Source organism: Filicampus tigris, chromosome 7 (genome assembly GCF_054856515.1).
Source record: "Filicampus tigris isolate MCC_2025a chromosome 7, RoL_Ftig_1.0, whole genome shotgun sequence".
NCBI classification, from domain to species: domain Eukaryota; kingdom Metazoa; phylum Chordata; class Actinopteri; order Syngnathiformes; family Syngnathidae; genus Filicampus; species Filicampus tigris.
Genome location: NC_141223.1, coordinates 3,493,780 through 3,506,356, shown reverse-complemented (window position 1 = coordinate 3,506,356; position 12,577 = coordinate 3,493,780). Strand labels below are relative to the sequence as shown.

The 12,577-nt window shown below is 41.4% G+C and overlaps 1 protein-coding gene across 3 annotated transcripts; it reads right to left on the bottom strand.

Annotated features, from left to right (window-relative positions):
• Nucleotides 1-1,066: 1,066 nt before the first annotated feature.
• Nucleotides 1,067-11,718, bottom strand: sgcg (sarcoglycan, gamma). 3 transcript variants are annotated; one of them, XM_086034878.1, is made up of 8 exons: nucleotides 11,539-11,718; nucleotides 7,681-7,916; nucleotides 6,529-6,633; nucleotides 4,386-4,476; nucleotides 3,921-4,040; nucleotides 2,737-2,809; nucleotides 2,502-2,625; nucleotides 1,067-1,725 (listed from the first exon to the last, which is right to left on the bottom strand). In XM_086034878.1, the coding sequence occupies exons 2-8, from the start codon at nucleotides 7,873-7,875 to the stop codon at nucleotides 1,558-1,560; spliced, it is 876 nt and encodes a 291-aa protein (XP_085891004.1). In that variant the 5' UTR covers nucleotides 7,876-7,916; nucleotides 11,539-11,718; the 3' UTR covers nucleotides 1,067-1,557. The 3 variants fall into 3 exon arrangements, with proteins under 3 accessions (XP_085891004.1, XP_085891003.1, XP_085891005.1); XM_086034877.1 differs by having other exon boundaries at nucleotides 7,681-7,882; XM_086034879.1 differs by having other exon boundaries at nucleotides 7,681-7,878.
• Nucleotides 11,719-12,577: the final 859 nt, after the last annotated feature.

Sequence of the window (12,577 nt, the reverse complement as noted above, 5' to 3'; positions counted from 1 at the left end):
CAAAAGTGCACACTGACACATTGTCAATACTGTATATCATTACAGAAAGAAAAAAAATACTGAAATATGACATCATTTTACAACACAAATAACTTTATTGTTATATATTTGTCATTGTCTTCTGTTGAGGGGAAGGGGAGGTCTTTTCCAAAATGAAAAAAACAAATAACAATAAACTTTTGTTTTTGCTTGACACAATTTGACACAAAGGACACAATCGCAATTAAATGAAAAGATGTGATCAAAATATTCACCCTGTAATCCAGATGAAATATAACGAGTTTGCTACCTACATTTGAGACAGTGACATTATATTTATAAACCTAATGGCAACATTAGGTACACCTGCAAATCTAATCAAATCCAAAATGCGTGCTGTATCAAAAAAATCAGCCTTCACAAAAATAATTATGTTCAGTATCAGAGATATGTTTATTACTGTGGTTACAGTTTGCAGCGGCACACAACTGCGCGGCAGTTTTTGATCCTCTCATGTTACCAAGAAGGTAAATATTAGAGTTGTACACTGCTCCAAAATGAACCATGATCATAATAATAATGCCAAATCAATGTAATTGTGAAATGCAAATTCCAATGTAATACAGCTCTTATATTGAATTTTACTGGATTTTGCAGTTATGCCTAATGAAGCTGAATGAATACATCATTTTCCCACAATCAAGTAACATGCTAAATACCAAACCAAAACACAAAGCTTAGAGAGGTCAACCCAAACATATTTTTTCATATGTTCCCAGCAGGCCCACTGGTTGAAACACGGCATTCTGATAACTATTGAGTTTGTGGAATAAGAGTTAATCCACCCGTTTTTAGCCACCTCTGTGGGTGGCCATTTTGTTACCTCTGTCAACTAAAAATGACATCACAGACCCTCAGGGCTCAGATAACGACCAATCATGGCTCAGCTTCAGAAAACAGGTGAGCCATGATTGGTCGTTATCTGAGCCCTGAGCAGTTGTGATGTCATTTTCACTCGACAGAAAGTGACAAAATGGCCGCCCCCTGAGCTGGCTAAAAACGGGTGGATTAACTCTTATTCCACAAACGCAATAGTTATCAGAATGCCATGTTTCAACTAGTGGGCCTGTATAGAACTTATTCTGGAAAAAATATGTTTGGGTTGACTTCCCTCTTTCAGGAGCATCAAAATCTAAGAAATCACCCAAATCACAGCTAATCTGTTCACTCCAAGCCCTTTCTTTACATGTGTCACATTTTATTGCACCACAAGATTATATTGCATAGGATGTAAGCTGTAAAGCAGCTCCTCATTGCCCAGCCATGATATTCGTGTGTCTGTGTGTGTGTGTGTGTGTGTGTGTGTGTGTGTGTGTGTGTGTGTGTGTGTCTGTGTGCGCGTGTGAGCATGTGTATAAATCTAGCCCATCCTCGTGCAACTGCAACTCCCCCTGCTGGTGGGGCTCTTAGCACTGTGATCCACACAAGATTCAAGTGTTAAAAAAAAAACAACAAAAAAAACATTTGTGCTTGTAGCCTGCAGGAAAAAAAACACACACACACACACGCACACACATCTTAGCACTCCTGGTTATCACTGCAAGTGGAGGTGACGCCAGCTTTGGACAGAAAGAGCTTTCCACTGGGACACATGCACACCTCAAAGAGACCCTGGGCATTTCCGGAAACTCCTCCTTGGCTCTGGGGCAGATTGGCCATGCGCACCGTTTCGGCGTCCAGCACCAACTGGACAGCAGAGGAGGACAGCCATGAGGAACATTTTTTTAATGCCAGAGTCAGAGTGGAACTGGTGGGTTGAGCTCTCAGGGAAGCGGTATAGCACAGGTGTTAAAAGTCGAGGCCCGAGGGCCGGATCCGGCCCGCCGCCTCATTTTATGTGGCCCACGAAAGCAAATCATGTGTATCAACTTCTGTGACCCTTCCCTGAACCGAAATTTTAAATTGTCATGTGTAATAAATAATGTTTTTTTTTGTTTGTTTTTTTTTTAATGCTTTTTACAGTAACGTGAACAATAATTCAACAAACTATTATCCTTGAGGTCTGATTTCAAAGCTAGTAAGCCATCAATTTGTCTTGTACAATATATCGTCACTGAGACAAACACGTATGTCCAATTTTGGAATTAAAAAAAAAAAAAAAATGTGGTGGTTTCTGTTTTCTTGACTTCCCATGAATTTTACATTAAATATCGAGCTTAGTTGTGAAAGTATTGTGTATAATTGATTTTTCAGTTTCCTTTGTTTGAGTCTCCCTTCCTGTCTAATGTCTGTTCAGACGCACGTTGTTTTATAGTGCCCCGAATTTGTTAGCCAATTGGGCGTGACTGGGACTTAACATTTGTTTTATTAGACCAGTTGTAACTCAGCCTTATGAATTCTGCCCAGCAACAAGAGACCTCAGCAGTTTTCCTGGATTAAAAAAAAAAATAAAAATACCCCACCACTCTTTCCACTAACCATACATGTTTGACATTTTAGTGAGAGAAGTGCGTTTTCCTTACCAGTCCCACGCTGGACTGCAGGACAACGTCCATGTTGGAAGCCACTTCAATGTTTCCAGCCAAGGCTTTTAAATGAACTCCCTTCGGAGCGTCCATAGTGAGCGAACGAGTGGGAGACTCTAACCTTGAATGGCCATGAAAAGGAAAACATTCCATTATCTTGGAAGAGCAGCGTCCAGCGTCAGTCAAGGTGGCGATTGGGATTGACGACAGCCGATGCGACTGGAGCGCTCACCTCAGGTCTTTAAAGAGCTCCGACTTGAGGAGGGGAACCTCCACCGAATGTTGGAACAGCGCTCCTTCAGGACCTGACAGTGAAGAAATGAACAACGCGGTTTCCGTACTTTTCATATATTGAACACAGAGCAGCCATTTGCTTCTCAAAGTGTGTAAACAATGACGCGATGCGCGGCGCCACGGGCCACCACAACTCTAAATCGTTTTGACGGTTCGCCTGCTTTGGTCAAACATGAGCAAGAACTATGGTGGCCCTTGAGGGTCATTTTTTTATTTTTTTATTTATTTTTTTTAAATCCCACTCTCAAAAAGACCTCCGGCAGAAGTGGCGACCAGGTGTGTCGATATTTCGCAACGCCGCATTATTCAAAGTGAGTTGCCTTGTCGGGCCTGCAGCCATGTGGGAAGAGGAGTGGAGATGACCTCGGCTCAGTTTGACTCAAGTCAACGAGCAGATGCGAGCGGGAGACAAATGAAGGGCGACAGCGGAGTCAATGAAACAATCACGATGCGGAGCCAAACGCGCTTGCTCGGTTCGGGCTGCGCGGGCGTTATTTGGACGACTGTGCTGTGTGCATTAAAGTGACCCCGGGCGTAACGTAGCCAGCGGCCGACAACCCCCCTCGACATTAATCGGCCAACACGGTGCGTGAGGTCAGTGATCCACAGAAGCATCGACACGCACGGTGGCAAAAGGAGAGAAGAGCTGTCATGACATCATGACATGACAATGTGCTTTCATCATTTTTTCATATTTGTCGATTTGGGGGGTTAAGATGAGTTAATGGAATCGATCATTATTTTTGATAGTCGACTAATCGTTTGGATTGCTTTTTTTTTTTTTTAAGTACAATTTTCCAAATCCTCAAAATTTCAGCTTCTGGCCGGACAAAAATAATGTGTTGAATCCAAACATTAGCTTTTTATGTTGGAAAACAATGATCGACATATTTAGCCTGCTTTTGTGACATGTTACAAACCAAACCGGTGACTGAATCATAGTTCATTTATATTTGCCCATTTTTGGACTGTCAATTGGAATGTGAAATGAAATGAAATTAAAACGTGATTTTTTAAATTTGATTTATTGACTCATCGAAAAAATCTCTCTCTCTCACACACACACACACACACACGTGCACACCAATATGCTTTTACATAATTTCGTGAATTTCTTTGTACCTGTGATGCGCAATTTGTCTGGTCCAATCGCAGCCTGTTTGCCATCTGCAGAGAAGAGCATCTTGCCATCGGAGGAGCTGATGAGCATGTTTGGAGTGTGTCCTTCAACCTGTTTTGGACCTGAAATGGCAGTTATGACAATTCAAAACCACACCATCAGTGCATATACTGTTTACAGATAAAGAAACGACATAAATAAGAGGTTGATTATCGGGCCATGGTATTATCCAGACGCTGAAATACAAAATATAAATTCAACCGTTTCAGAGAGCCCAGTCTTTTGTCTTTAGGTCAGATAAACAAACACAAATCCAGCTCATTGTGTAACGAGCGCTACTTTTTAATGTTACTTGTTAGGATCACTGACAAAATGCTGACAAAAGACTGACTGACTTTGCCCCCCGCACGTGGATGGGTGAGTGGGTTGAGTTTATTCTGGCGGCGCCCTCCCTTTCAGTTTCTTACCCACAGACATCCTCCCTGTGACGTCGCCGTTCTCATCGCGGGCATTGAGGTCAACTTTTTCCGTATCTGAGTGTACAAGTAGTGGAGAGTCCTGGAATGAAAGGAATTCCGATTTTTCCTTAATACAAGCCAAGCACAGCTGCGTACAAGATCCATGTTATTATATACTGTTGCTTTATGTCTTTTCTTACAGGAGGAACTCCATTGGGCAACTGTATACTGACTCACCATCATTTTTTGTTGTGCACCTTGCTTAGTGGACAACCCCAAATGGCATTTGGGCATCCTCTTAATGATCACCATTACAGGTTTTTCAACATAAAAATTAAAGCAGCACTGGGCAAGAATGCGACCTCGACAATGACTCACAAGTAGTTGAATGGGATTTTTGTTATGGCACTAAGCAACTTTGAGGAGGATGGGAGCAACCCTCGCACACAAAAAAAAAAAAACCAAACGTCCTGAATTGCTTTACGGCATACTCAATTCCTCCTTTCGCTATAAGGATGGAAGTCGATTCGAACGTCATGGCAGAAGCCCCAAAACACACACACAAAAAAAAAAAGTATTGCTTGAACAAAATTAGATTCATTATCTCATTGCTATTCATCTGTCACACAGCCACTGGAAATAGAATTGTAATTCAGTTCAACTTGCAGGCCAGCGGGAGCTCAGGATTTCATATGAAAAAAAAACAGAACCCCTCTCACACTCACTACTGAAAGGCTTTCATACACACTAGTGAAATTTATGTTGCTAGTGAAATTTATGTTGCTCATAAACACTAGTGAAAATGCGCTCATGCACGCTAGTGAAATGCTTTCATACACACTGGTGAAACGCTCTCATACACACTAGTGAACTTTTTGTTGCTCATAAACACAAGTGAAATGCGCTCATACAGGCTAGTGAAATGCTTTCGTACACGCTAGTGAAACGCTTCCATACACACGTGAAACGCTTTCATGCAAGTGAAACACTTTCATACACACTAGTGTACTAGTCGGGGTTTTTTTCACAAAAAATGTGTTACTATACATGGTAGTTTCTTTTCCTATCAAACAATGCCTTTGAATGATGCAATCAGCATTCAACATGATGCTAACACTTTGTTTCTATTATAACAAAAACTATCTATTCACAAAAACAAAAACAAAAAGCGTTTTGGGGGGAAAAAAACTACCACGCATTTCACCAGTGTGTATAAGCGCTTTTCACTCGTGATTATGAGCAACATAAATTTCACTAGTGTGTATGAAAGCATTTCAATAGTAAGTGTCAGAGCTATTCCTGAATTCTGTCCCTAACGGTCCCTCATAATTTCACGACATGGGAAATGTGGTTGACTTTTTTCAAAACACTACCGCTTTTGTCCACATGGCGCCGCCATAATCAACAAAAACTGACATATGACATTGTTTCTTTAAGGTCAATTGTCCTTTTAATAAAAGGGAATATATGAGGAAAAAAAAATCTGGACTTAATCAAGATCGGAGAAAGAGCAGCCATTTTGGGTCGGCGCGGCCGGAGACCCGCCTTAACCGTCGAGAGGCCTTTGAGTTTGCATGTTTTCCGCATGCTTGCGTGGGTTTTCCGGCGCTACTCCAGATTCCACCCGCATTCCAAAAACACGCACGTTAGGCTCTTTCAAGATGCTAAATCGTGCCATCGTTGTGAATGTGAAGAGTTGATTTTTTTGAATGTACTGTTACGATATGCTCAAGCAGGAAGCATTTAACAGCGAGGGTACTCGCTGAATCCAAGCAACAAACGCATAAGACATGTCTTGATAATGACGTCTTTAAAGTCAGAGAAGCTGCCATGGGCAAGAAAACCCATAACATGTAAACAACTGCAGCAAAGTGTTCCCATGTGCTGCTGGCAGGCGGGCCCTAAACCACGTTTCCACCGCAAACATCCTTGAGGTTCATCGGAAGCTCGCTGCGAGAGCAGGCGCGCGGCGGGAGACTTCGGGAGATTGGTCGCCATCCAAAAAAAGAGTTTTCCACAAAGCAAGGACGCACACATTCCGACAACCGGGCAGGGCGGGAACTTTGCTTCAGCACAGAGGGAATAATCACAACTTTGCCGCACGGCTTAATTAGCAGGGAGGGGGGAAAGGGAGCAGAGAAAGGTCACGTACTTCTCTGGAGTGGATCTCCTCAGCGTAGAGGGGCAACAGGAACTCAGATTCGCCCTCGTCCAACTTGACGCCATCCGAGTGGACTTGCAGGAGGCCCATTCCTTCCTGAGCTCACGCGGGACACGCAGTCAGTTAGTGCTGTCAAGTGATCGGGGGTAACTTGAGAAGGCTATTTTTTGCTCTGAGATGATAACGTCCAAGACGTACAACTACGCAGGAAATTTCACAGCACTTTTTACTCTAAAAGGACGATATTTGGCCCCGGTCTAAACAGAGTCGATTTTAAACGGAAAAAGATTCGCAGATTTATTTACCGTATTTTCTGGACCAGACGCCGCATCTTTATATAAGATGCATCTCCTCTATTTAAAAAAAATAATAATGAAAAAACGACACGGGTTATAAGCCGCACCTTTCTATGTTGAGAAATGTGATATTTACTGCATTTACAGAACTCTTTTGGACTGTAAATGTACATGAATGTTCCTGAACAGATTCTTTCCTAACAGTGCCTTTTAACACAGCAACAACTTTGCTGATTAAAACGGAAGAGAACCAAGAGAAGTACTTATACTTCATTTCACTTCTTGCTGCCGCCTCCAACGTCTCACCATAGATTCATTGACGCTACGCTTGCGTGCAGTAGTGGGGTTTCCTTCCTGGATAGTATGATCGATGGCCTTGATGAAGGGGCGAGGATTTATAAATAAATAACTGCTTGTCATTTGTCGTCCATGTTCCACCTACTTAAGTAGCGTATTCTTCTTTGCATTGATTTTTTTTCTTAGTTTTGATTCTAATTCCGGTTAGAGCGCCCCTAGAGGTGGAAGAAAAATCCACAGAATAGCCGCACTTTTATATAAACTGCATGATTGAAAACCTAGAGTAGCGGCTTATAGTCCGGAAAATACGGTACTAGAAGAAAAATGATTCAAGTTTTCTCACTTACGAGCAGATTTTTTTCAGTCCATTTTACTTGGCATTGTATTCGTTCATTTAAAAAAGTCACACAAGGTTCGAGGAAGGTACAAACAACCTTCAGGTTAGGAAATGACCACTGGACCACATGGGCCATGTCACACCTACTGTGACTTAGTAAATTAGCGACGTCTCCGAAAAGCCACCCCGGGCTTCAAAGCGAGTGGCACGTACCGAGTTGAACCACATGACCCTGAAGATCCAAATGGTGAGGGCCAGGTTGACCACCAGGATGATGACGAGCAGCAGGACAAACAGGTAGAGGCAGCGCTTCCGCCAGCCATAGATGCCAACCTTGTAGATGTGCTCGGGCACGGGCGCGGGCACGCCGCTGCCCTCTGTGCTTCTCTCATACTGCTCGCCCACCATCTGCTATCTGCCGACCACAACGTACATCATCAGGATACTCGCTTGAACAAACACAAAGGCACAAGAGAAAGACTTCACTTTGGAGACTAATTTAAATTTTATAACGCAGTAAGAAAATAAAAATGAACTCAGTTAACTCAGTTTGATTTACTTCCTGTGGCAGCTTCCCTCTGCTCAATTTGCGGCCAAACTTAGAGGAGAGTCACTGACGCAAAGATGGACTTTTATGTAGGTTTACTTTAAAAAGTTTCTCGACGGCTCATTGGGGAAATCCAAAATAATTTGTGCACTTTGCAAAGCCAAATTCAAATACCATGTTAGTCGTACGTCTTTGGTGTATCGTTCAGCGGTTGTATTTTACAGGGAAATAATCGTATTCAAGGATCAAAGAAAGCTATTTGAACAGTCTTTGAGTCGAAATATGCTTTAAAAAAAAAATCCATATTCATTCCAAGATTTTACTTCATAAATATCTGTTACAAGCTTCGTAGAAAATTGCGTTTGAAAAATGTGATTCATCTCGATCATTTATGGAAGGTTTTGCGATTAATTACTTAAAAATTGGAATCGCTTGACAGCACTAATATACATATATATGACATAATAAAATATATTATTGTGAGAATAAAGCATACTTTTACAAGGAGACAGTAAAAAAGAAAACCAAACATCATTTGACAAGGATAAAGTCATAAATCTATTCACAAAGTAAAAAATGTTAATGGATTCATTAGATTGTTCGTAAAACGGGCTTGTGTATGAGCTGGTTCGCCATTATCAAATTGAAAGATGTAAATCCAAACGAACATCAGCCGACACACATTTTGGGGCCGGAAAAGTAACCTTTGAGCATTCCGAAGTGTATAAGTGTGCTCCGGCACGCCCATTGCATATCTGAGCCAGTGCAAAGCTTGACAGCTTTACCAGCAGTTTCACACGAAAAGGGAAAGTCAAATGTGCTTCATTCGAGAGCAGAGGCCGGCTCCTGTGCGCCATATAAAACAAAGTGCACACAAGTAGCTGATGCAAAGGCAGATGGAGGTCCAGATGCATCAACGCGGCCTGGCCTCCAGTCAGCACACTGTCAGCATTGCACACGGTGACAACAAGCAGCCACGGGGACACATTTACCTCAGACTCAGAAGCCAAATAATGCACCAATGTTTTTTTTTTTTTTTTTTTAACCATTAATCTGCATTAGGAAGCACGAGAAGACTGCACAGAAGGTACATGTGTGCAATGCATGTCTTGAGTGTTCGCTTATAAGATAATGGCACACCCTCAAAACAAAAATGTTTCATAGGATATGACAAGAAAGTTATTATTTCCCCCAAATAATTAATATTACCCAAAAATCTTGATTACCAAAAATGTAACGATTTGATCATTTTAGAGGCAAAAGAAATAATTACACGAGTAGAGAAAACGTTATATTACTAACATGCATCCATATATAAATACATATATAACAATATTTCATGAATTAAGTCATAAAAATGCAGAAAGTTGTACGATAATGACAAGAAAGGTGTCCTTCGTCAAATATAAGGTTGTAAAAAAAAAAAAACTTGAACACATAAAATTGCACAATTATGATGCAGCATGTTATGGGAAAAAAGAAAGTTGTCATGTTACTTGAGTGAAGTTGTACTAATGTGAAAATCAAGTTGTAACATGATGAAGTCATTTATCATTATATATTTGTCTTAACGATCGCAAAATGAGAATGAAGACATAAAGAAGGAATGGCGCCAGGAAGCGTTGTTTTCAATAAGATGAGCTCTTCACTCGTTACACTGCGTCGTCTGGCTGCTTCCACACACGCGCTCGGAACCTTTCCTTAGCAACCAAACAAAAACACTCCCTGAGCTTCCAAGGCTGCCTGGAATGCTCAGTTTGAGGAAGACGAGTTGACATTTTCAAGGAAAATCTTTTTCCTCAAGTCTATGCTTTTATTTTGAAGCTTGCCAGCCACGGAAGTGTGGACAGACTGGTCGTCTTTGGCACAAATTCTCAAAGTGTGGCACGTTCGCATAACAATGAATTAAATTATCATTACGGTTCGATTCCATGTGACTTTTAAGGGCAATAAATGTGTATCTTAGCTTTTAGAACATTCAGTTATCAAACATTTATTTTGGTAAAATTATCACTCGCATTTTTTGGTGCAACACGTTTCAACTGAATCATTACATTTTTTCACAACATTTGTTTTTCAGAGCGTTGATGTTCAAACTGTTCACATTGTGTTGACTGGTTTTCAATAATAATAAATATATTTTTAAAGAATAGAACCTCGTATGTTTTTGATGAACACTTGAGCCAACTATGCAGGCGTATTCTAATGAAATATTGGAGGTGGTACTGAGAACCACGGGTCAATGCAAACACCCCAAAAAGATGAAAGGGAAATGTAGTCCTCTAAATTATAATTCTATGGACTCTATTTTCATAGACAGCATATCTGTAAAACCTTTTTCTGTGTAACAGGCTAACATCACATTTTTCCACATAAGAATAAGAATAAGAAGGCCTTTATTGATCCCACAGTGGGGAAATGTTCAGTGTTACAGCAGCAAAGTTATAGGTCACGCAGAGACGGCGGCATAATGTAGCCATTGATGTATAACATTAACGGCAAACATTCAGGATCAAACCTATGTAAATATACGCAGTAACTATGTGTGTATACACACGTATATACACACCAACATACATCCACATAAAGCGCATGAGGAACACTCATTTTAGCCTGTACATAGTACAGAGGAAAAATACTCTACGTAAGTGACCTACATTTTGTAGGTCTATGACTTTATTCTTGCAACAATGCCATTTTTTTATTGGACAGTGTGACTTGTAAAATTGTAACTTTATAACTGCAACTTTACAACATCCATCCATCTATTATCCAAGCTGCTTATTACGTGGACTTAAAATTGCAACGCTTTATTCTTGATGCCAGACTTACAACTACTTTCTCCAAAAATGTTTTTATTCTGACGTTACGTCGTCATTCTTGCAGCTTTCGACTTTTTTTCATTACTTTATGTCAGGAATGGCACATCCTTTTCTTGCATCATTACAACTGCTCATTGTAATATTATGACATTGTCCTGGTAATTTTGCATTGTCACGCTTTACAACTAATACTCCTTCGTGTTCACCAACATTAAGCCTGAAAAAGAGCAAAACCTGGACCCGACCACATAAACGAAGACGATTCCGGAACCATGAATGAAAAAGTCCTGAAAGGATTCGGTCAAAACTATCCCCTCAAGCAGTTGGACTTGCCGTCGTTCACTCGGCTGTCTTAGCTTCTATAAATAGAGGACTCTGTATTGTATTGTAAGTACATTTTAGAAAAGACACAACAGGACACAACACACGCATTTGAACACACTTGAGTGGTTTGGCTCATGGGCACATTCAACCACCAACTCAATATATAACTCACACTGACATTGCGTTTGTTCAAAGTTATTTTAGTATCGCTGCCCTTGTATGGTAACACTGTTAACTTGTGTGCCGTTAGAGCTCAATGTGAGGCGTGGAGGTGTCCCGGAGAAAGAAAAAAAAAAAAAAAAAAGAGTTCAAATGTCACACGAGAGAGACTAAGTGACACACGCAAGATTGGAAAGGGAAAACAACAAGAGTACTCACCGCGGTCGTGGCGAGGCTCGCTCGCTCTCTCGCCCTGTTTTCTGCGTAAGACGATCTCGACGAGCAGCGGCGGAGCTCCTCGCACACGTCTGACAGCCGCTCAACAGCTGCGGCCCGTAAATCCACTTTTGCGCCGCGCCTGACACCAGACGGCGCTCCCGCTGCCCCGCCGACCTACTCTGCCTCTCACTCTGCTCCACTGGAATATTTGAGAGAGGGAGTGCGAGAGAGGGAGGCAACGAGGAAGGGAGGGAGGGAGGCTTGTGGTCAGTGCACATTGAGCACGTTTTTTTTTCGCTGTTGTACCTTAAATCAGCAGTCATCAACCTTTTTTTTTTCCGCCACAGAGTGGTTACATATAAGGACCAGTTTAGAAACAAACGAATTCGAAATGACATTAATCCGTTCATTTAGACAGGCCTTAGCCCTGTCTAATACAAAAAAGTAGTGCTTTTCCGCCATCTTGTTGCATCCAAAGCTGGGGTCACCAACATGCTGCTGGTGGGCAACAGCACTGGCAGAGCTGGGGGGGGGGGGGTGGTACGCAGGGGCACTGCCCCCCACTGAAATATTCTTGAACCCCCTCCCCCTGATACCAGACCAGATAATTGACTTTTGGGTATTTTCAGATTTTTTTTCCAAGAATTTTTTTCCATATTTCCTCCTATCATAATAGCATATAATACATTTTTATCAGTATTTTCTGAAGAATTTTTAGGGTTTGCGAAAAAAAAATGTTTGCTGTGTGGACCCCCCCCCCCCCATGAAAAAAAAATCCTAGTTCGCGAATGGGCAACAGGTCGGTGACCCCAAGGATGTGAGCTTGTTCTGAAAATAGCTCACCGATGATGAGACATTGTAATTTCCTAGGAACGTTGTACGAGTGATCATTTGAAAATGTAAACACACTTAAAAGTGTTGCATATTGGTCTTTCCAACCTTGTTAAATCCTTGTTGCTAATTACTGTGAGAAACGGATGGAATCGCTGCACGTACTGTAGTCGGTAGTGGTGCTCTTTAAAGCAATATTATTTGACCT